Source organism: Rhinopithecus bieti, unplaced genomic scaffold (assembly GCF_001698545.2).
Source record: "Rhinopithecus bieti isolate Rb0 unplaced genomic scaffold, ASM169854v2 scaffold_17861, whole genome shotgun sequence".
NCBI lineage: Eukaryota > Metazoa > Chordata > Mammalia > Primates > Cercopithecidae > Rhinopithecus > Rhinopithecus bieti.
In genome coordinates this window covers 3,856,935-3,879,270 of record NW_016809830.1, presented here as the reverse complement: position 1 = coordinate 3,879,270, position 22,336 = coordinate 3,856,935, and the positions used below count along the sequence as shown (strand labels likewise).

At 44.3% G+C, this 22,336-nt stretch overlaps 1 protein-coding gene across 9 annotated transcripts in view; it reads left to right on the top strand.

Moving 5' to 3' along the window:
- The window catches only part of NEDD4L (NEDD4 like E3 ubiquitin protein ligase), a 377,737-nt gene that overhangs the window by 267,561 nt on the left and 87,840 nt on the right, over positions 1-22,336 (top strand). For all 9 annotated transcript variants that reach the window (XM_017890470.1, XM_017890463.1, XM_017890461.1 and 6 more), the window contains one exon: positions 20,153-20,203. In XM_017890470.1, the coding sequence (XP_017745959.1) occupies positions 20,153-20,203 (51 nt within the window). The remainder of the gene's footprint in view (positions 1-20,152; positions 20,204-22,336) is intronic.

Sequence of the window (22,336 nt, the reverse complement as noted above, 5' to 3'; positions counted from 1 at the left end):
GCTATGTTATAGCCCAGGCTGGTCTTGAACTCCTGGCCTCAGGCAATCCTCCTGCCTCAGCCTCCCAAAGTGCACCCAGTCTCAAGTTTTTTTTCACATTATATATTTGTGTTCTTCCTGTTTTTAACTAATTGTCTCCATTATTTAGGCTATGTTAAAATAACAATAAAAACACAGGAGATACAACAGAATTCATTTGGTTGGCCACTGGAGCTTTTTTTCCTTTTTCTTTTTAAATTGAGTTTATTTTTTTGGAGCGGTTTTAGGTTCAGAGCATAATGGAGAGGAAGGCACAGAAATTTCCCATATATTTCCCCCATATGGGCACAGCCTCCCTCATCATCAGCATCCTTCACCAGAGTGGTATGTTTGTTACAGTTGATGAGCCGACATTGGCACATCATCACCTCAAGTCCATAGTTTACACTAGGGTCTGTTCTTGGTGTTGTACATGCTGTGGGTTTGGACAAATGTATAATGACATGTATCCACTATTACAATGTCATACAGAATAATTTCACTGCCCTAAAAATCCTCTGTGCTTCATCTGTTCATCCCTCCCATGCCCGTAAACCCTGGCAACCACTCATCCTTTTACTGATTTTTACAGTTCTGCCTCTTCCAGGATATCATGCAGTTGGTGGAATAATGCAGTGTGTAGCCTTTCCATAGTGGCTTCTTGTACTTAGTAATATGCTTTTAAGTTTCCTCCGTGCCTCTTCGTGGCCTGATAGCTCATTTCTTTTTAGTGCTGGGATAATGTTCCACTGCCTGGAAATGCCGCCGCTTAGTTAGTCATTCATCTACTGAAGGACATCTGGGTTGCTCCCAACTTTTGGCAATTATGAATAAAGCTGCTATGAGCTTTTTAAAAACTAGTTTAAATGAAATTTCAATACTTTAATATTTGAAATAGCTTAGTCGATCGTATAGCCTCAGAAAGCACAGTTTTCTGAGCTGGGTGTCATGTTGAGTAGTATTAGAGTGCCGTGCTGCGTGCTCAGGTGCTGTGCTGTGAGAAAGGATGATAGGAGCAGATTCTGTAAAAGCAGATACACGACCACTCACAGCTGCGCTTTGGCACCCAAGGCAGGCAAATAAGAAGGGGGCAAGATTTTTTTAGGGGAAATTCCTGGCAGAAAGTAGAAATTTTATTCAGAATATACAGATTTATTTTGGGGGGATGGTTAGGGGCAACAGTTGTTTTAAGCAGACTTTTGAAGGACTTTGGTTTGGTGAGTGAAACAGTATTTCATTTTTGATTGCCTTTGTTTTTCCAGCTAGAAAGCTACTCCTGGTGTGTGGGCACAGACCAAAAGGATTTGGGCAAGACAGAGGGAGCTTGTGTGTGCCCCCAGACCGCAGTCATACCACAGTTGTCAGATCTCTTTGGGGCAGACCTTCAGACAGTCTCCTAATCTCTCTTGTGGAATTTAAGTTTGACCCACAGGTAGCATTTTTAATTTTGGTGGTACCCAGATGTTCATAAGGAACCTCAAGACACTATTAGTTAGGAAGGAGATTGCCCTATGCACTTCAGCCTTGCAAGAGCTTCCTGGTTGATCCGGGGATGAGGTATATCTATCACTCAGTCCTCCGGGTCTTTTCTTCCTCAAGCAGGCTTTGGAGTAAAGCTAGATTGGTCTTTGCCTGTGTCTGAGTTTCCCAGTGTCTGCTGTACCAAACTACTACCAGTTCGGCTATAAACAGCAGACATTTATCCTCTGACAGGTTTGGAGGCCACTTCAAAGTAGGTGTCACTGGACTGAAGTCAGGATGTCCGCAGGGCTGCACTCCCTCCAGAGCCTCTAGGAACGCATCTGCCTCTTGCTCCCTCCAGCTTCTGGGGCCTCGGCCGCTAGGGCTGCCTTGCTCCTCTGCTGTGTCGGATCTCCTTCTGCATCTCTCTTACAAGGACACTTGTGGGCCGGGCGCGGTGGCTCACACCTGTAATCCCAGCACTTTGGGAGGCCAAGGCAGGTGGATCACTTGAGGTCAGGAGTTTGAGACCAGCCTGACCAATATGGTGAAACCCTGTCTCTACTAAAAATACAAAAATTAGCCGGGCGTGGTGGTACATGCCTGTAATTTCAGCTATTTGGGAGGCTGAGGCAGGAGAGCTGCTTGAACCTGGGAGGTGGAGGTTGTATTGAGCTGAGATCGTGCCACTGCACTCCAGCCTGGGCAACAGAGCAAGACTCTGCCTCAAAATAAAAAAAATAATAATAACCGGTTGTGTTGGCACTCATCTGTAATCCCAGCTACTTGGGAGGCTGAGGCACAAGAATTGCTTGAACCCAGGAGGCGGAGGTTGCAGTGAGCCGAGATCACACCGCTGCACTTACAGACAGAGTGAGATTCTGTCTCTAAATAGATAAATAAATAAATAAAAATAAACAAGGACACTTGTGACTGCATTTAGGTCCCAGGACAATCCCCCATTTCAGAACCTTTCATTTAATCACATCTCCAAAGGCGTTTTCATGTAAGGGAACACTGACAGGTTTCAGGGGTCAGGACCTAATAAATTTTGTGAGCCAGTATTCAGCCTGCTGTCTCCCAGTTTCAACAAGGGTGGGGCAGCTTATGGATGAGAGTGTCAAAAAATTCAGATTCTGTCCTACAGGGATGATCTTACCCTGCAGCTGAGTTGAGTGATTATTGAGAACTTACTACGTGTTGATGCTGTTGCTTAGCACTGTGGGAGATACAGAGATACATAAAACTCTGCTTGCCCCAAGGTTGCTTGTGGTTTTGTTGGAAGAGAAGACGTGTGTGTAAAATTAGTCATAAGAAAAAGGTTGTATTTGATCCTGAGAGCCAGATAGGGGTACCAGCAGTGAGCATCCAAGCCCGTATCTCCCAAATAGGAGACTTTGTAGGCTGAAAACTGGCTCACAGATTTATTGGGTCCTGACCCCTGAAACTTGTCAGCATTGCCTTACATGAAAATGCCTCTGCAGATGTGATTCAATGAAGGATCCTGATATGGGGCGTTGTCCTGAATGAGATGGGTGGACCCCAAATGCAGTCCACAAGTGCCCTTGTAAGCCCCTGCGCCTGTTCTCTTGGTAGGTATCTCTGTGTGTTGGAACATTTAGCCAGAGACCGATTTCGGTGATCATATCCATATTTGACTGTTTCCTGTTCCATGATTTTTCACTGTCTCCGAGTCTTTTCCTGGGAGCCCCCTCTTACAAGTGCACCTTTCTGTGTTGATTATTCTTCCCTGTTGTGCTTTGATGATCCCTTTTCTATTCTTCAGTGGCTTTTCTCCAATAAAATAGCAATTTAAATTCTTGAAGGGAAACAATTAAAAAATAATGTCTCAGGGTTAACAAGTATGATTAGAGTCATCTAAATCAGTGATACTAATTGAGAATAAAATCAAGGAGACTTACATTTACAGTAGATGAATCTCTGATAATATGCTGTACCGTTTGGGGTCATTTAAATTTGTGCCAGTTCACTCTGTCTACATGAATGTCATTTCTTAGTGTAAATTATAGAAATATCCCTATAAAAGAAAAAAATAATTTTTTTCTATATATGTTTTAAGGGAACCTGAATTTCTTTGGGTTGTAATGCATGATACTGATAGTATTCTGGGAATACCTGATGTTCAGCTTATCCCTGGAACCCTGGTTATCTTACTAAAATCTACAGCAACAATATAGAAGACGATCCTGAATTTTCCACTGCACAATTAGGGCTTCATTCACCGTATGACTTGGGCAAATTACTTAACATTTTGAAACCCCCCTTTTCTGATTTTTGAAATAGGACTAATAATGGTTTCTGCCTTAGGATTATTGAGATGATTAAATGAAATAATGCATGTGCAGTGTTTAGAACACTGCCTTAAACTTTGTCTTTTCCTTCTCTCTCCCCGTTTTTCCTTTAAAAAAAAAAACGACATGTTTGTGGGCTGGGTGAGTTTATGGGCTCCCTTTAGTGCAGCACTTCTAAGTAATCACTGTTCTCTCGGGTTCATTCCATTGAGCACATGATGACAAACATTTCTGGGGATATCATGTCACCTTGGATATAGAACAGGCTCCTAAATTACATTTTATATGACAATATCTCACTGTATTTTTGTCCTCTTGAATTGCAGCGTAGCATATTATTTCTTCCAGCAAAAAGCAAAATTAAATAAATAAGTGATTAAGTTGCTGGCTGTAGCTAATACTGATTCATGACATGACTGAGGATTACTTAGCCATCACGTTGAATTGATGACAGTTGCCTTCTAAATATTATCTTTAGTCACATCCCTCGAATGTTTGCAGTGACTTTCACTCCTCAACTAGAATATGCACATTTACATACACATGTGATAGGGCTGAAGAAGGCTTGTGGCTCAACACGATTTGGTCTTGTATGCAGAGTAACCATTCTGGAGTTTGTGATTCTGTTTTATTAGAAATTCTCACTTGAATTTCAAGAGAATAAAAGAGGATTCCTCCTACACAAAGCTGCTAATTGTTCGCACACTGTGTGCATCCCGCATGATAAGCGATTTGAGAAGGTGCCACATCAGTGCCTTTATCCGAGTGTCACCTCCTGTCTTCAGTTCCCTTTGCAGGGTGAGGGGAGAGAGATGCTTGAGCTTGGCTGAAACAAATGTGTTTTTGTCCCCTTGACTTCTTGAATTGCAGCTTAGCATATGAATAGCAGTGATACATTTCTTGGCTGCTAGACAACAAGGTATTTCTTTGACAGATTGATGCCTGAAAAGAAAAATATAGTATGTACTGATGAATCAAAACATTTTTAGTACCTTTGTGTATACTAAATGTATTTTAGTGTCTATTTGGAGCTAGTTGCCATTTACTGTGGGTTTGAAATGCCCTAAGTTATCGTCTATGGAGGGGTAGAATCAATTCACCCACACACTGACAGCTTTTACAGAGAGGTCCTGTAACAGATATGATTACGTTGAATTTCATAAATAGATAGGCAGTCTCCTCCCCAATCCTGGTCCCTTTGGGAGATGAATTGGGGTTGGGGTAATGGAGAGTTTCAAAAAGGCTCTCTGGTATCTTTTTTTAAAAATAAGATTTTAAGAGTTTCACAGTCAGCTGTTCACAGTTTTTCTCAAGATAGTATCCAAAGTAAGGCTCAGATTTATAATTTATCCTCCAAATGCTTAAATGGTCCGTTTGTGATCTGCCAGATGTTACAATGACTAGCTCCCCAAGGAACGATCAAGAATGTGCCAATGTCTGGGCAAGATTTTGATCCAGCAAAAAGAAAAAAAAAAAAAGAATTGGAGGTTTTACTTTGAAAAGTAAAATCAGCCACATTCGTGACTTAAGAGACTGTACATCTTGTCATGGATGAAAATTTAGATCTTGGCTCCACTGCTTACTCACAGTGTACCCTGGACAAGTTACTAGGCCTTTCTATGTTTTACTATGCTCGTTTGTAACACAGGGATAGATAGCATCTACCTTATAAGGTTGTTGTGAGGATTAAGTGAACTAACCTGTGCAAAGCTCTTAGAATAGTGCTGGGCACAGAGTGGTGAGTGCCTTGTATATGCTAATAGTTGTTGATTTATAGCTTAAAATTAATTGTTTGATGCAAATAGGAGGATTACCACCCCAAGCTTAAGTGGAAGTTTTACAGCACTTTGTACTCTTGAGGATGTATTTGGATTTAATACTACCTTCCATCTAGTGCACCAGTCCTCTCCCAGGCTCATCCTCCTGAACACCTCTCAGTGTTATCCCCACTTTGTAATTGTTATCCCCACTTTGCAAATGCAGAAGCTGGTCTCAGAGAAGTTAAATAACTACACCAAGTCACTATCCAAAAAGGTGCGGGGCCAGGAATAGAGCAAAAGACAGAATATGGAGCCATGCTCTTTTTGCTCTTTCCCAGCACTCAGTTCTCAGAATTATTCAGGAATGGGAGCAGAGAAACTCTGTAGAGGCCATGCTTGGAGTTTTTTGCACATGGCAGTCAGAGAGTCCCAGCCCAGTTCAGTGCAGTATTACCGAATTCCAGTATATGCTGGGCTCTGTTAGGCGCAGGGGGTTCCAGGATGAATGAGTCTGTGGCCCAATGGGCAAGGTTTGCCCCTGTGTGCATCTCTGTCTGCTTTACTAGATTTGCTCCTCAGTTTCTAAATTGAAAGTATGTGCATATTGCTTGATTTACAGATTATTAGATAATTTTCTTCAGTTAAACTTTGTCCAAAATAGACACTAAGGGCAAAGGAAACTGGTATTATTACAGCAAGGTATATCTCATAAGCTCTGAAAGCTGTACACGTATAAAGAATCTTCAAATTGCCAAGTCTTCGCCCCACGTTTTATACAGCACAGAAATACAGCACAGAAAGTTCAGGTGATTTCCCTTGGGTTCCATAGTGTGTTAGGCACCAGGTTCCTTTAACTCTCTCAGTACTCTTTCCTTTCAACTATGGAAGAAGAGCTCAAATGATTAAATCGATAAAAGAATGACAACTTACAGAGCTCATTTAAGTGTCTGAATATATCAGTTTAGCCCCGAGTATCTGAACTCCTGGGTCATTGCTATTCACTCATCCCTTGTCCTCGTGTTCTAGTAAAATTCAGCCCCTGAATATAGTTATTGGAAGTTGAATTTTAATGAAATTGGGCGCTTTGATCAATGGGAAGGTTAGAATTTTGTGGGAATCATCTATATAGCTGTGACTATGTAGGCCAGCTCCTGAGTACCCCCTGCAATGTGTCACTCTCTCTAGTTTTCTTTCCAGGAAGGTACCCTGTAGAATAACAGTTTAACAGTTTAATTTACCTCTCAGCCATCTGCTCTCTTCTAGGCCTTGTGCTAGTTTGGTGCATATCTTCATGATTCCTCTAATAATGCATTGGATTATAAACTATTATCTCCACTTGAGAGACACTCAGGAGGCTGGGGAGCTTACTCAGGGTCAGAGTGAGCGCAGCCAAGCAGTTCTGCCAGGATCCCTGTGACTGTTGGAGCAGCCTGTGCTTTTCAAACAGTTGTCTGTGAATCATAAGATAGAAACGTGGTGGGTATTTCTGCGGCCTTAGTTCTAGCCATTGAAATATCATGGAGTTGAATGCAGAATACCCATTAATATTTAGGATGACCAGGAAACTGTGCCCAGGCCCCAAGCCCAGCTCTGTCATCAGAGGTGAGTTACCACTGGTGCCATGCCCTTTGGTTCCCTACAGGCACCCTATAGAGGTGTCCACCAGTGTGCACTTGGAAGTGTGATGGGACACATCATGTTCCCTTGTTGCCCCTGCCCCAGTGGTTGGGGAATTCACTGAGAACCTCAGCATGGTGAGAGAATGTCACTGAAGCTCCTGGGTTCATGCTGGTTGGTGTCCCAGTTACTTTGTAGATTCCAGAATCTTTTGTAGTCTAATCTGAGGAGATTACTATTGATGACACAATTTTCTTTGGGATTATAGGCTTTATGTTTCATACAACCGGTATATACATAAATCGCCTCATGAGCGTATCATGTCTATACATTGGTGAATAGCCTCCCACTAGATAATGTTTTAAAGGGGGAAAAAAAGAAGTCATTTCTAAAATTCCAAGAGAGTGTCCCCATTTTGAGGTTAGACCAAGTTTTTTAGCCTTATTTAGTCTTGCATGTTGCTCCTTATGCCACCTTTTATTGCTTCATGAAGTTATTTTTTAAGGAATACTTTCTAACATTCCATCCCACTTTTTAAAGCTCTTTCATATACTTTGTCCTCACATAATAGAACAGGGTTTCTCAAATTGCGCACACTGAACTCTGCAACACAGCAGTTCCTTCATTGGAGACCAGATGAATTGAACCACTGGCTTTCTGAAAATAACTGTATGCTTTCCAGTTGACCAGCCTTGGCAGGGACCCACTACTCCTCCTATTTCTCAACAGTCAATTTAAAATATTCACTAACAGTAGCTTAATAACATTCAATAGTAACTTGCAGCAGCCTTTCATATACCCTGACATCTCAGATATGTACCAGTTTATGAAATAGAATGTGCAGATGGTCTTAGCCCCGTTTTCCAGATGAGGACCCTCGTCCAGGGAAGGACTGGTACCCATTTAGCTAGCTCTTTCCCAACAAGCAACAGTACCCAAGGCTCCATGCCCCAGTCCTTGGAGGACTTCTTCCACGGAGTACTTCGTATCTCCACCTGTGACTTTGAACACATGCATCGAGATGATGAACTTCTTGGAGATAGTGCTTTCCTTGTCTCTTCTACCTTGTAGTCATCAGTAGAGGGCAGGCAGTGCAACAGAAGCAGATTTCAGGACTGGAACTAGGGTGAGGCAAGAGAGGCATCAGAGTGCAAAAGTGAAGTAGACACCTGTCATCAGCACTGGGCAACCCTGCTCCTGGGGCCTTACTTAACTCATCCTGGTGGGTTTTCCAAATGGCAGGGGTGCACAACCACTTGCAAGCATGGGCACTTGAGTTGTAGCCCATGTACACAGTGATTCTTGGAAAAAGTTATGAGTAATGAATGGAACTTTTCTCTCCCAGGTTGATCTTGTGTTTTGAGACATAAAGAGTCAAAGGTCGGTGCCTAGGATGCTCATTCTTACTGTCTTTGGTAGTTTGATTGTTGAAGGCTTTTGATGCGACATTGAAGTTAATATTGGGGGCATTTTGCTCCTCTGGGATTTTCTCTAAAGCACCATTACATTTCCCCTGTCATGTTCCTGGACTTTCCTGGCTTTGATGGTAGCCCCACTGTGTGTTCCCATTTATAGCCCTGTGTGGCCTGTCTCCTTGTTCTGGAAAGTGTGTAGCTTTTGCTCTTGATCTTAAACACAACTCATTCATGCAAGGAGCTCCGCCCTAGGTCTCAGCTTCTTGGGGATTTCCCTGGCAGCCACGTAGTGAACTGTGTCACACTCTCCATTTTACCCATTAATTAGGAAATACTCTGGTACATGGAGCTTTGCTTGCTGATCTTTTTTTAAGTACTCCGGGGGCAAAAGGAAAAGCAGCTGGAGGACAAAGACATAACTTTCTTCAAATTAAGCCATCCTGACCCGTGGTAGAGATTAGCCACTAAGAAACAGTGGAAACAAATAACTCTTTCACTCCTGAGTGCTAGAGTGAAAGAGAGTCTGGTTCAAATCCTAGTCCTGCCACTTTCTAGTTACAGAAACTTACATTACTTTTATTTTGATGTTTCAAGGAGATAGGAGTTAAAGAAAAATGAACACCAGATTACTAGAACATTCTTATAGAGTTGCCCAAAGATGGAATGGACACCTTCCAGAGTGGAGGGGAGGGAGTAGGATTGGACAGTAGTCCTCAACTGGGAGCACTTCTTCCCCCTGCCCCCACACCTGCCTCCCAGGGATGTTTGACAGTTTTGGATTGCACAAAACTGAGGGGTGACAGTTGCTGCTATATCTAGTGAGCAGAAGCCAGAGATGCTTCCAAATACCTTACGAAGCACAGGACAGCCCTGGCAGAAAGAATTATCTAGCTCCAAATGTTAAGGATGCTGACTTTGAGATATGCTAGTCAGAAGTAACATTTATTGGCTAGGGGCAGTGGCTCATACCTGTAATCCCAACACTTTGGGAAGCCGACATGGGAGGATCACTTAAGCCCAGGATTTTGAGACCACCTGGACAAAACCCTGTCTCTACCAAAAAAAAAAAAAAAAAAAAAAATTATATCTATGTATATTAGCCTGATGTGGTAGTACATGCCTGTAGTCTTAGCTACTCAGGAAGCTGAAGTGGGAGGAGTGCTTGGACCCAGGAGTTTGAGGCTACAGTGAGCTATGTTTGTAACACTGCACTTCAGCCTGGGCAACATAACAAGACTCTGTCTCAATTAAAAAAGAAAGAAAGAACATTTGTTGAATCTAATTGTCCCATTTAATATCAATGACTGTGCAAGATAAAGTGGTTTTTATGCTAACTTTGGATGAGATTGACCTTTGGTGATTGAGAAACCTTCCTTTGGTTGTTCAGCTACTTCTAGATAGACATGGGATTTTAAACTAGCCATCTATATGTCCAAAACCCATCCCCTTTCCACAAACCCATTAGGTAGGTAGCTCCCTGTCACTGATGATGTTCAGAGCTAAGCAGGGTGAGCACCCACTTGAAAGCAGGGATGGATGAGGATACAAGCCTAAGACATATGTTGCACTAAATGACTTTTGAGGTCCTTAGGCGGGACACATTCTCTGATCACATTCTCTGATTCTATTTTGAAATGGGATTTGTCTTTTTAGCCCCAGTATTAGAGTGGCAGCCAGATATCCCTTCGCTGTGACTAGTGAAATCCCTGTGCTTTGTGCACCTGTGAATCTTACTCCTATTAATATCCTAGCCCTATCAGGCCAGAGCACTGGGGTTCCAAACAGGGGCAGCCAGAAATGCACCATCTTCTGCATCTCATCTGCATTCTGGGCCCAGGCGGTTATTTTTACCTCCATGTGTAAATGAGTCCAGTGATTTCTCATTTAGGAGAACAGCAGAGGCACAAGTGAGGAGAGCTGGAGAAGGAGGGGAACCTATTGTGTACTCTGAGATTGCAATTTAGTATCAGTGTGCTGATCAGTGTCACTCCACTAGTTTAATAAGTAATTATAGTTTCTCTTTTGTGAACAAGGAAAATGGGTAGCTTCACCCAGTGGTTGTCAACCCTGGCCAAAAATTAGAATAAGGTAGAGTGCTTTTAAATCACACCTACAACTGAGCCCCTCCCCCAGAAATTTAATTTTCTGAGGTGAGGCCTGGGTACAGTGATTTGAGAACTTTGCAGGGATTCCGGCGTCTAAGCAGCCCGGGCACCTCTGGTTAACAGCACACCTCAGTGCTGCACATTCTGCCTCAGTACCTGCTGGTGTTACTCTGTCATAAAGAGACTAGAAAAAGAGTGAGTTGGGCCCTGTTTCTCAGCGTGTCTTCAGTGGATTGTAGGGAGGAGGCCTATACTCTGTGTCTAAACAAGCACCTGCTAGACTCTAAAATCTAGTTAATGGAAGTTTCTCCTCATCCTTGGACATCCTTGTTTTATATGGTATACTTTCAAAATACGTATAATCTTTTGCTTAATTTGTTTTACAGAGCTTTGAAGTTTTCCTCTACACACTCTTCTCATCAACCTGATGTGTGGAAAGAAGGAATTTTTCTTTTCCATTGCTGTCATCTAAAATTGTTAGGTGGTGTGGGATGGGGAGGGGAGGGAGTGGGGGGACTTGGCTTTAACTACTTAGGAGTTTTCAGGGAAATGTTTTTATAACAACCTAGTTAATAACTTGACTTTATGATAGATTCCGTTCCTTCATTCATTTTGTCCTCCAGAGGCTTTTATACCCAGCAAAGTGGACCATGGTGTATGATTCAAGAAGGGGGAGGAGTACGTCTTTCTTTGGAAAGGCAGGGATGGAAGGTTGTGATTTAGAAAGGGGAAGCAGGAAAGGAGAGCCACAGAAGGCAAGCACTATTCTCAGGCCAGATCGGTTTCAAGGAAGAGGACATATGGAAGGATCTAGAAAATGATTTCTTTAGAATTGCCCATGTCCGAGTCCCCTGGAAAGTCTTTGTATATCCCTAGAGCTGTGCATGCTCCAGTTTGAAGAGCTCTGCTTTAAAAGATATCGGGTGTGGGCGGGGAGTGAAGTAAAAGAATAAAACTATTCCGTTCCATTTGTTTTCTCTTTCAAACTTATATGTTACTCATTTCGTTTTTATATCAAAATATAGATGAGGGAAGAAGGGCGCATGGCAAGATTTGGCAAGCGTAATTCACGAGGGGTATGGAGTTGGGGATGACAACATAGCATACTAGGATTTTTGAGCAGGGATTGGGGGAGGCTGTTCATGTTTTCCTTACAACTCTGGTGCATGAAGTACATCTGCATCACGATGGAAGACTGCCTGGGTTCATGTTTTGGCCACTCCCTACTAGCTCTGTGACCTTGGGCAAGTTTCTTTCTTCTTTTTTTGAAATGGAATTTCACTCTTGTCGCCCAGGCAGTCTGTGAGGCAGGAAGCACGCTGGCAGGACTCCAGCTTTGCAGAGAGTTCCTGCTTTCCTTTTTTTCCTTTTTGTCCAATAAGTCCCATTTTTCTCACCCTTTAAATTGTGAGCCTAATTTTTTGTTGTGACAAGGACCCCTCTTTAGCTGAACTAAGGAAAAGTCCTGCAACAGATCTAACTATGATGCCAATGCTTGCATTGAGGCTGTTTAATGGAGACTTTATGAAAAGTTAGCTAGTGTCCTTGCATAAACCTATATGACTCTAGTTCAGAGCCTTCAGTAATTACAATTCAAGAATAAAACCACACAGCACTTCCATTGCCATGTAATTTGTTGTTGCTGGCTTGTGACATTCCACATACCCCAACTATGAGCCAGCCAGGCAGTGGGATGGACTGTGAGGTTCAGATGCCCTGAGATATGTGAGGAAGAGCTTTTAGCAATAAATATGAAAATGAAATCAAAGTAAAAACTGGCATTGAACCGCTGGTGTACTTAGGGTTCCTTCTACCCAATCCAAGTCATTTCTTGACACCGCATGGTTACTAAGAGTGTCTGTCATTCAGTATTTCAGATTAAGATCTGTTCTTTGGTAGTTAAGTTCAGAGAAAAAATATAGGATCTAAAAGTATCATTGCTATTTTTTCCTTGATACGTTTAATCTGGTATTAAAATTGCTTGCAGAAGATTTGATTTTAAAAGAGTAGAAAAGTGACACTTATTCTGGTAAAATTATCCTGAAATCTTGAGAAATTAAGACAAATTGCACCATAAAACCAGAAGCACAAAATTAAACAATATTATAAAGAGAACCCAGTGACACATTTTCCTTCTAAATTAACTTTCAAATTAACTTTTAAATTAAGTTCAATCTCATATCAGTTTGCTTTGTAAGAAGTAGAATATGTGTAAATGTTTGCCTTATTTTTGGCATATTATATTCATTAAAATGTTTCAGTTTATTCAGCAAATACGTTTAGCATTTCTTTCACAAGAAAGACAGTGGAGGAACAATTAATAACAGGACCCCAGTAATACCGGAGGGGTTTTTACATCTGCATTTTTTGCAAAAGTAAAATAACCTTATAAGAAGCTGTCAGTGGCGTTGCGCAACTGGACAGCTTTGGAGTAGATGTAACAGATAACTGTGATGCCAGGCTGTGCCCCAGAACTTGTAAGCATGATAAGCTCTGGCTTCTTCCCTCCTCTGAAAAGGTACAACTCAAGAGACAGTTGTTTCCCCTAGATCTGTAACCAAGCACGTCTGGGTGAAAGGGGAAGACATCTCTTCACAGAGAGGAGAATAAAGGTGGTGACTGTCAGGGTAACAGGCAGTATGGACTGTGCTACAGGCAGCTTCCGTGCCTGGGTGGTGGGACAGCCAGTCCTGCGCTCAGTGTGAGTCTCAGGCAATGACCTGGCCACGCCTCCCTTGGGCTACTTCTTCCTCCACCGTCCTCCACGTTTGCTTTGTGTCAGCGTCAAGTCAGTAATGCTGGTCTGCAGCTCCCAGCCCTCCTGATGGGCACTGCACTGAGGCCTTAGTGGGCATCACCTGATGCCCTCATCACCCAGCGAACAAACACCTGCTGACACGAAGCATCCCCGAGCGGAACCCTTCTGCGGGAACACCACACCCTCCGTGTCCTGAGTGGGCCGCACCCTTGTGGTGCTCAACTGGGTCACTTCGCACTGTCCTCAGCGCTGTCCTTAGTGCTCTCTCTCCAGTCAGCTCTCCTGCTCAGGCACCTTTTTGGGACACAGTCCTTGCCAGTTTTTCCTTGTTTAATGTCCTCATGCGTCTTCGCTTGCCCCAGGAGACTGTCCTCTTGAGAGAGCGATTCATATGTGACCCTGAGGCCCGTTCTCAGCTTCCCTCCCCACCACTGCCCCACGGGGCCACGCCTCATCGGTGACATGGACCTTTTGGTCAGCGAGCCCTCAGCCAGATGCTCCCGTGCTGGCCACTCCTGTCCTCCCTGCTCCATCCTCCCTGCATACCCCTGCCTCAGGACCCTGCTTGAAGTTATGTCCTGCATGGCCATCCCTGGCCTTCCCTTGGCAGAATCTGTCGCTCCCCCAAGGTGTCCCTGCAGCATTCTGCTCATGCCTCTGCTACGTGGCAGAACTGTGTTGTCCTAACCTGTCCAGAGCTCCAAAGCCCCCAGACCCTGTGGCTGCTGAGCACTTGAACCGTGGACAGTCCAGATGAGGATGTGTGGGGAGAGATGCCTCCTGCCTGTGGCTGAGCCCTGCCTGAAGGAGCTGAGGAGGAAAAGCTCCTAAGCACAACAGTGCTGCTCACCTGGGCATCTAGTTGGCAGAGTCCTGTCCCAGTGTTCGCACCTCCAGTTTCCTTAAGTTCAGATTATCAAGTGCTCCTATTGCAAAAAAAAAAAAAAAAAAAAAAATGGTAATTCTTGTGGCCATTAGTTGACCCCACCCCTGGGATATGCTTATATTTGGAGTGGGGCAGAGAACTGAGTGTGCTTGAACCACCTCCACCCGCCCAGAGGGAGGTGGGGACATCAGGCACACCTCATCCCCTGATGTCGTAGCTGAGTACCTGGAGCCACCAGGACTCCCTCTGAGCCCTCAAAGGAGTATCTTCTCACTGCCCCTTTTATACTGGTCTAGTTATGCTTTGTGGTTAAAACCAGGCTGCTATTGCAGGGCTGCTGCAGTCTCTGCAAGCACAGAGAGTGAGCGAGAGCTCACTCTCGCTCTCACTCTTGCTCTCTCGCTCGCTGTCTCTCCAACTTCAGTTTAATTTTTTAAACTTCATTAATAAGTGTTCCTCAAAATAGATGGCCTTCCTGGTTGTAGGTGCAGCCAGCAGGGTTGAGTTCTGCTGCCTTCCAGCATGGTTTTCCTCGGACCTGTAAAAGTCCTGCAAATTTGCTCTGACACTTTGTTGACATGGAGGTCCTGTTTGTTGTTATAAATAAGAACCAGTGTCTTTAGGACACACCATACTCTGTATAACAGAATGGCAGATTTTGTCCCTTACTTCTTAAAAACTAAATGGCAGAGGAGCTGGCCATGTAAAAGCCCTGTGTGTGTTTACCAAAAAGTACTTGAATTTTGTTTGGGTTTTGTGTTCTGGTGCATACGAAGTGAATTTTGGTAGGGTATGTGCATTCAGAGAATATGTCATCACACTTTTTTCTTTATTTGAATACCACTTGGCTCTTATTTAAGGTAATTTCAGTGACATATTTTGAATCTATTCACCCTGAAAGGCAGAGGCACCGCCCAGGTGCAGAAACCTTCCTTGGGTTATGCAATGCCTAGTGTGGGTGGAACCACACTCACATTTTACCTCTTCCTGAATCACAGCCCTGCTCTGATTGTGTGATAGAAGCTGATGTGCCTGATAAGTGGAAGGAGGAAAAGGAACATTCTTCCTTCCTTTTCTCTGTAATGCCAAAGCTGGCATTGTGCTTTGCTGAGGGCCTCTGTCAGCACTGGGGCCTGTGTCCCATTTGTGGGTTGTAACTCACAACTTAAAAAGATTACCTTGATACATAGCTTCAGGAATACACATGGGTCGTTTTACCAAGAATCACCAATTCTTTTGCTCTGTTACCCCAGCTGGAGTGTGGTGGCACAATCATAGCTCCTTGCACCCTCAACCCCCTGGGCTCCCAGCTGGGGGTCTTTAGGACCCCAGTGTGAGCTGTGGGTGGCCCTTCCTTTCTTTAATGCTTATCTTTCTGCACAGTCAGATGCTCTCCCTTTGAGCTTCCATGTGAAGTTCACTGTGCACCCAACCATGCTACCACCGCCTCTGTCTTGAAAGGAATAGCGTGAGGTGGTCATTGGTGTATAGTAAGATTGGAATCACGTCCTCCAAGTACAGTTCTACCCTAAAGATAAGAGTTCCTGTGGTTTTGGTTTTTTTTTTTTTGAATGGATGTGTTCTTTGAGAAATTGAGTCTTGAGTATTTTGTGAGGACATCTAAGCCTGGCGTCCACGTCAGTGCTGACAGCTTTGACCTAGTATGCACTCACATCTGGGGAAATGCCCACAGGCTATAATCTCTTCTACTGGAGCAATTATAATAGTCCCCGGGCTTCAGGTCCTGGTGGCATCCACCCTCGGTGGCAGCATACCCCTCTGCATGAACAGGGCACCCTCTTGTCCCCTTCTTCTTACTTAATAGTGATTTTTAAAGGGGAGGGCGGCAGTCCTGAATGTAGTTCATCAGTATTTACTGCACAAGCTCTAAAAGAGACAGTGTTTTATTTGTGTATGTAACTTTTCCAATATCAGAATATGAATTTTTGTTTCACCTGGTAGGACACGTTTCAGGGGCTCCATTCTACATTGTCATTTCACTGGGAAAATATTTGATGGCTCATTAGAAGGGAGCATTTATTATTTTGTTACTAAAGGGTGCATTTTCAGCCTTGAGAGTTGTATGGCAGGTAATGGCTTGGAAATTGACAGCATTTTACCACTTAACCACAGGAAATACCAGTGTTCACCATACGGGTTGAAGTTAATTTGGTTTTGTAGGCTATTATAGTTAACTTGATGCTTCATGGAAATAATTTTGTATTGGAAATCATTAAAAATTGATTTGATTAATGCTTTTATAATGTTGGTATGAGATGTTGCACTGTGGTGGTGATGACTTAAGGGTGCTGGGATGGCCTCAAACGTTGTCCCTCCAGGGCCCACAGGCAGAATCCTGCACAGTAGCACACCTCCCAATTCCTCTTACATCAAACAGAGGTGTTCCTTCAACATGCCTGCTCCTCCCCGTGGCATGAAGGCACCAGGAGGTTCTCTGATCCCGTTAGATCTCCTCTGTGGTGGTGAAGACATTTTTGTTTGTTTGTTTTTGAGCTGGAGTCTTGCCCTGTCTCCCAGGCTGGAGTGCAAGTGACGGGATTTCAACTCACTGCAACCTCTGCCTCCCCGGTTCAAGCGATTCTCCTGCCTCAGCCTCCCAAGTAGCTGGGACAACAGGCACTAGCCACCACTCCCGGCTAATTTTGTATTTTTAGTAGAGACGGGATTTCGCCATATTGACCAGAGTGATCTCGAACTCCTGACCTCAAGTGATCTGCCCGTCTCAGCCTTCCAAAGTGCTGGAATTACAGGCGTGAGCCACCATGCCTGGCCATATTTGTTTTTAATCGGTGTAGTATCCCTAACCTAAATATTTTACATGGCCTGAACTTTCTGTAGTTTTGGCAACAATGGGATCTTTTGAAACCTAGATCTCTCAGCCAACTACATCTTCCATTGACTGGTGAAACCCTAGTTTAAGCCAGTTCATTTTGACCATGTGCATTCCTGTACTTGATCCCTATTTTGTTTCAAAAATAATTTCCATCTCTCTTCATGTAAATGAATAAGAGCCTTCTGTTTCCTTTAATGGCGAATTGCCTCATCTTTTACTGTTTTAAAAAATTATTTTAACATAATGAGAACATGTGATAAAAGGTGTAAGTGAAGTTTCCTGGCTTTGCAGTACCTCAGGGAATTCGGTAAACTGTGTTCCATTTGAGGAAAGAAACAGTTGGAGTAGGAGGTAGTGTAAAGATAACATAGCAAATAAACATTTTACCAGAACCTCTAAAGTCTCATCAGACTGTGCCATCATCAGAATCCCTCCCTTCTCATCCACACCGTTTAAAGCCAGCATCCAGTGGGAAGCCCAGAGCTGGTACCGCCTTGCTTTCCTGCCAGTTGCTGACATATGGCACACAGTGTCAGTTAAGGGCACAGGCTGATGGGCACCTCAGCCGCACACCTCTCTGGTTTCCCATCTGTAAAATGGGCACAATCATTGTACCTGCCTCTGAAGGTTGTTGCGAGGTCTAGACGCAGCCTTGGCACAGAGCCCACAGAGAGGGAGCACTGTGTAAAGACCGGCTGCCGGTCGTTAGTACTGGGTGCCTGTCTTTTGGTGTCTGGGCAAAGCTTTAACCTGTTTTATCAGTTTAGAACTCAATGTCTCCCTGGCAAAACAACATGGGCATGTAGATATTTTGTGAAGTTTCATTGAAATGCACTTATGTTAATGGTTCAGGGGCAGCCTTTCAAAGCTATCAGGTTGTGAAACAGCTTTGAATAAGATTGTCTTGTCCTTCTGCTGATTGTCTTTTCTTTCCCATGTTAGCAGCCGTAGCAGCAGGAGGAGAGGTGGCAAGTAGCCACACTACTCTGCTCACATAAAGCAGACAATTTATGGTCAATATTCAGTGAATTTCCTTTTTTTAATAGTACAGTTAACTGATATTTATATTAGCTTTAAAATTATAGCAAAATCAGCCCAGGCGTGGTGACTCACGCCTGTAATCCTAGCACTTTGGGAGGTCGAGGCAGGCAGATCGTTGGAGGTCAGGAGTTCGAGACCAGCCTGGCCAACGTGGTGAAACCCCATCTCTGCTAAAAATACAAAAGTTAGCTGGGCGTGGTGGTGTATGCCTGTAGTCCCAATTACTCAGGAGGTTGAGGCAGGAGAATCGCTTGAACCCAGGAGGCGGAGGTTGCAGTGAGCTGAGATTGCACCACTGCACTCCAGCCTGGGTGACAGAGCAATAGACTCCATCTAAAAAAAAAAAAAAAAAATAGTGAAATCAGCCAAATAGAGAACTAACAGGCACACTGCCTAACTCCTTGTGTAACTGTCATTGGTGTGAGTCACTGGGGCAGCGTGATTAGGTCTGAGAGCTGGAGAGCAAGGCTCTCATTATTCTCAAGGCCTTCTGCTGACTGCTGCTTTTGGTAAGACATACAGAATCTATGGACACTCTCTTTACCGCTTTATGCTAGATGAGGCCTCTCCATGTTGAGTTGTAGCAGATACAGCTAAGAAAGTAAAAGAAATGAAAATCTCATCAGAAGGGTTGGGACTAGTCTCATTCTTCATGCATACCCAAACCGTGGTAACTTTGATTTTTTTATTATCGTGTATGGATTGTTTAGAGGAGACAGATGGCTTTCCAGTTCATCAAATTTTTTCAATTATCTAAAAGGAATTCCTAAGCTTGGAGCGAGTCATTTCAATAAATCTCATTCATATTTACCTGCTGCTTTCTTTTAAATGGAAGAAGAGAATGCTTTTCAAGTACACTTGAAAAGTAGCATCTGTAAATTAGAAACTTTCTCTGTAAGCTAGCAGAGTAGAAATAAGAGACCAGGATTCAGCACGAGGTAGGCTGGATTCCTTCTTGGGTGACTCAAGCTAGCTATGGGGCTGGTCTGATCACATCTAAAGAACTGCCAGGCTTTTATGCATTTTGAATGTGGTGGAACCAGCTGCATATTTTTATATGAGAGCGGCAAATACTCATTGTGTCCCATTTGCTTCTTGGGTCATCTAAACATCAGAGGCCACGCCACAAGCACCATAACTGAGGGACACAGTGTGACTGTGGTCTGTTGGACACCCTGTGGTCCAGGCCTGTGACCCCTGGGGCTGAATCATGACTTCCCAGATGACTCCCAGAGCCTGAGAGGAGACTAGTGTGTGTCTCCCAATGATTTTTCACCTGGGCCTCTTTGAAGTCGGGAGAGATACGTGCAGTATGGTGGATGTGGAGGGGGAGAGGCATGGTGTGTCCAAAATTAGCAGGACCTGATCCATAAACATGGATTCTGAAGCAGTGTACTTACTAAATCAAAAAGCGGTGTACTTACTGGATTTAAAAAGTGTGTGTCTTTTTTTGTGAGATGCAGTTTGTAAGATGCATTCATAACTAGGCCATACACTGTTTCCGCTGGCTCTCAGCTCTCAAGAAGCTCTTTAGTTTTTAGCATTGGATCAGTAAACACTTGTTAAAATGTTCCTAGCATTTCTTTGCCATCTTCTCTTTCAGCTGGACCCAGCTGTGCCGTCAAACCCTCTGTGGCCCTGCCTGTCTCTTCCCTGACTGATCATGTTCTCCCAGCTTCTGCAGAGGCTTCCTTAGCATTCTGCTTGCTAGCAGACACCAAACAGAATCCCAGCCAGCTCAGTCCAGGCGCACAGGCTCCTGGTCTCCTGGGGCGTGGTTACTCGTGTTTCTTGGGGCCTTCCGCCCTCCACATTCCAGTGCCAGGCCCTGGACCTTTGTCTCTATTCATGATAAAACATTTTTAGGAAATGCTGACGCTCGGTGAAGAGATGGAAACACTAACTCTTTGTTCTCTTCCTAACAGACACGAGACGACTTCCTGGGCCAGGTGGACGTGCCCCTTAGTCACCTTCCGGTAAGGACAGTCTCATGTTTGATGCTGCGTGCTGGGGGCGGGGGTTTCTAATTGTTTGTAGTCAGCGTATTTTCAGAGTGGTATTTCTTCACCACAGTGGAGAAGGCTGAAATGAAGCGTGTGTGCTGTGGCCCTAGTCCTTTCTGGAAAGTGGTCCTTTCAAGGGGATAGAGGAGAAGCTGGCTATAAGAGTCAAGGGTGCCTGAGTCGTGCACATGCGTTTCCATCCACCAGCTCCCTCTCTTTTCTGCACTTCAGCTGCTCCACGTTTGTGTATCACATCCTATAAAACAGACACTTCCTTCACTCAGGCCTCCCTTCTTGTCACTTACTGTTTCTGCTTCCTAATGCATCCTCCGGGTGCCATCAGATGTTTGCGCTCTTTGTCTGGAACTGCACATGCCGTTTCTCTTGGATACCTCTACACAAGCCATAATAGCAGATCCCAGATTTTGGTGTCTGGCTTTCTCAGTCAGCATGGAGACAAAAGAAGAGCCTGTTCATTCTGAGTGAACTTGTCAGCTGGGAACACCCACCCTTGCTGGAACACGCACTGAGTTAGCATGTGTGGCGCTGCCATTTCTCTCTGCTCCAAGTAGCAGAGCAGTCGAGGCTGTTGACTAGTGACAGGCATTAGAGGTGTCACCCGAAACAGGAGGCCGGGCAGACAGAATGTGGGGGTAGGACCTGGAGGCCTTGAGAAAGGTGGATCCCTAGCTCCTATTCCAGCTTCAGTTTTCCAGCTTGTCCCAGCCTTCCTCCTGGCCTTCTTCCCTGGGCAGCATGGCGTGGTAGAAGTAGCAGCTGAGAGAGGAAAGGCGAATGTTTCTGCCTTACAAGGGCATTGTGTTATTTTTTTAAATGCTTTGTGTGAGCAAGTAGCATAACTAGTCTATAAACTAAAGTGACTTAACCCCCTAGCATTAAGCTTCCTGCTGTTTGGAAATTATGGCTGTTTCCATATGTTAAATACCAAGAAAGATTGTATCTTACCAAGGAAGCTTTGAAGATGTGTTGTGAAGGAAGGTGATAGCAAGTAATTTACTCTTACTCACTCAGGGGAGCTGTTAAGGAAGAAAGGTTGCAAGGTTCCAAAGGACTGGAAGTGAAAGTGATATTCTTAAAATAGCTTGTTTGTTTCTTTATAAAAATCTGAAACTCCAGGGTGCCACGGGAGGGGCCTGCGTGGGGCTTCTGCGTGAGACCTGTTCCATGAGCCATCAGAAACCTGACTATTCTCTTCAGGTCACATTAGGAGAATGTGACTGTTTCACCTTTTGTGAGGAAAGACGTCACATACTTCTGCATTGGGAGGGCTTCTGTGTATGTTCTTCAAACTGAAGCTGCGATCCTCTCACACTTTTGGACAGTGTTGGTTGATGGGCCAGCTCTTCTCTGGACATCTCCAGCGACCCTTTCCCTAATGTAAAAACCACATCTTAGCCAAGGGAAGTTATTTTCTGAGAGGCACATATTCTAATATTCTCTAAGAGGCAAAAGTGACATGTTTAAAAACCTTGCTCCGACAAGCTCTTGTTTGAGTGAGTGAGTGATGCTTGGTGTTAAAAGGTTGAGCAGGGCTCCCAGAAAATAGAAAAAGGTTCCTCCTCCGAGACCAAGTCAGTAGAAAGAATAGTTTAGCTTTGGATTCTGAGTGGAGGCAGCGTCAGTGAGCCTCCAAAGAAGGAAGCGGTGCGGAGGTGCAAGACGGGAATAGAAGCCAGCCGGTTACAGAGGTAGAGCGGTGACTGCCCAGAGAGGACCGAGTGCCTCTAGTTACTCGTGTGCCCAGAGGGTGACTTGCAGTGGAGTGCTTCACCTCCATACTTAAAACTCACTAGCTGGCCGGGCGCGGTGGCTCAAGCCTGTAATCCCAGCACTTTGGGAGGCCGAGACAGGCGGATCACGAGGTCAGGAGATCGAGACCATCCTGGCTAACACGGTGAAACCTCGTCTCTACTAAAAAAAACTACAAAAAACTAGCCGGGCGAGGTGGTGGTGCCTGTAGTCCCAGCTACCCTGGAGGCTGAGGCAGGAGAATGGCGTGAACCCGGGAGGCGGACCTTACAGTAAGCTCAGTTCTGAACACACCTCTCAAGCCTGGGTGAGAGGAGGAGGCTCCGTCTCAAAAAA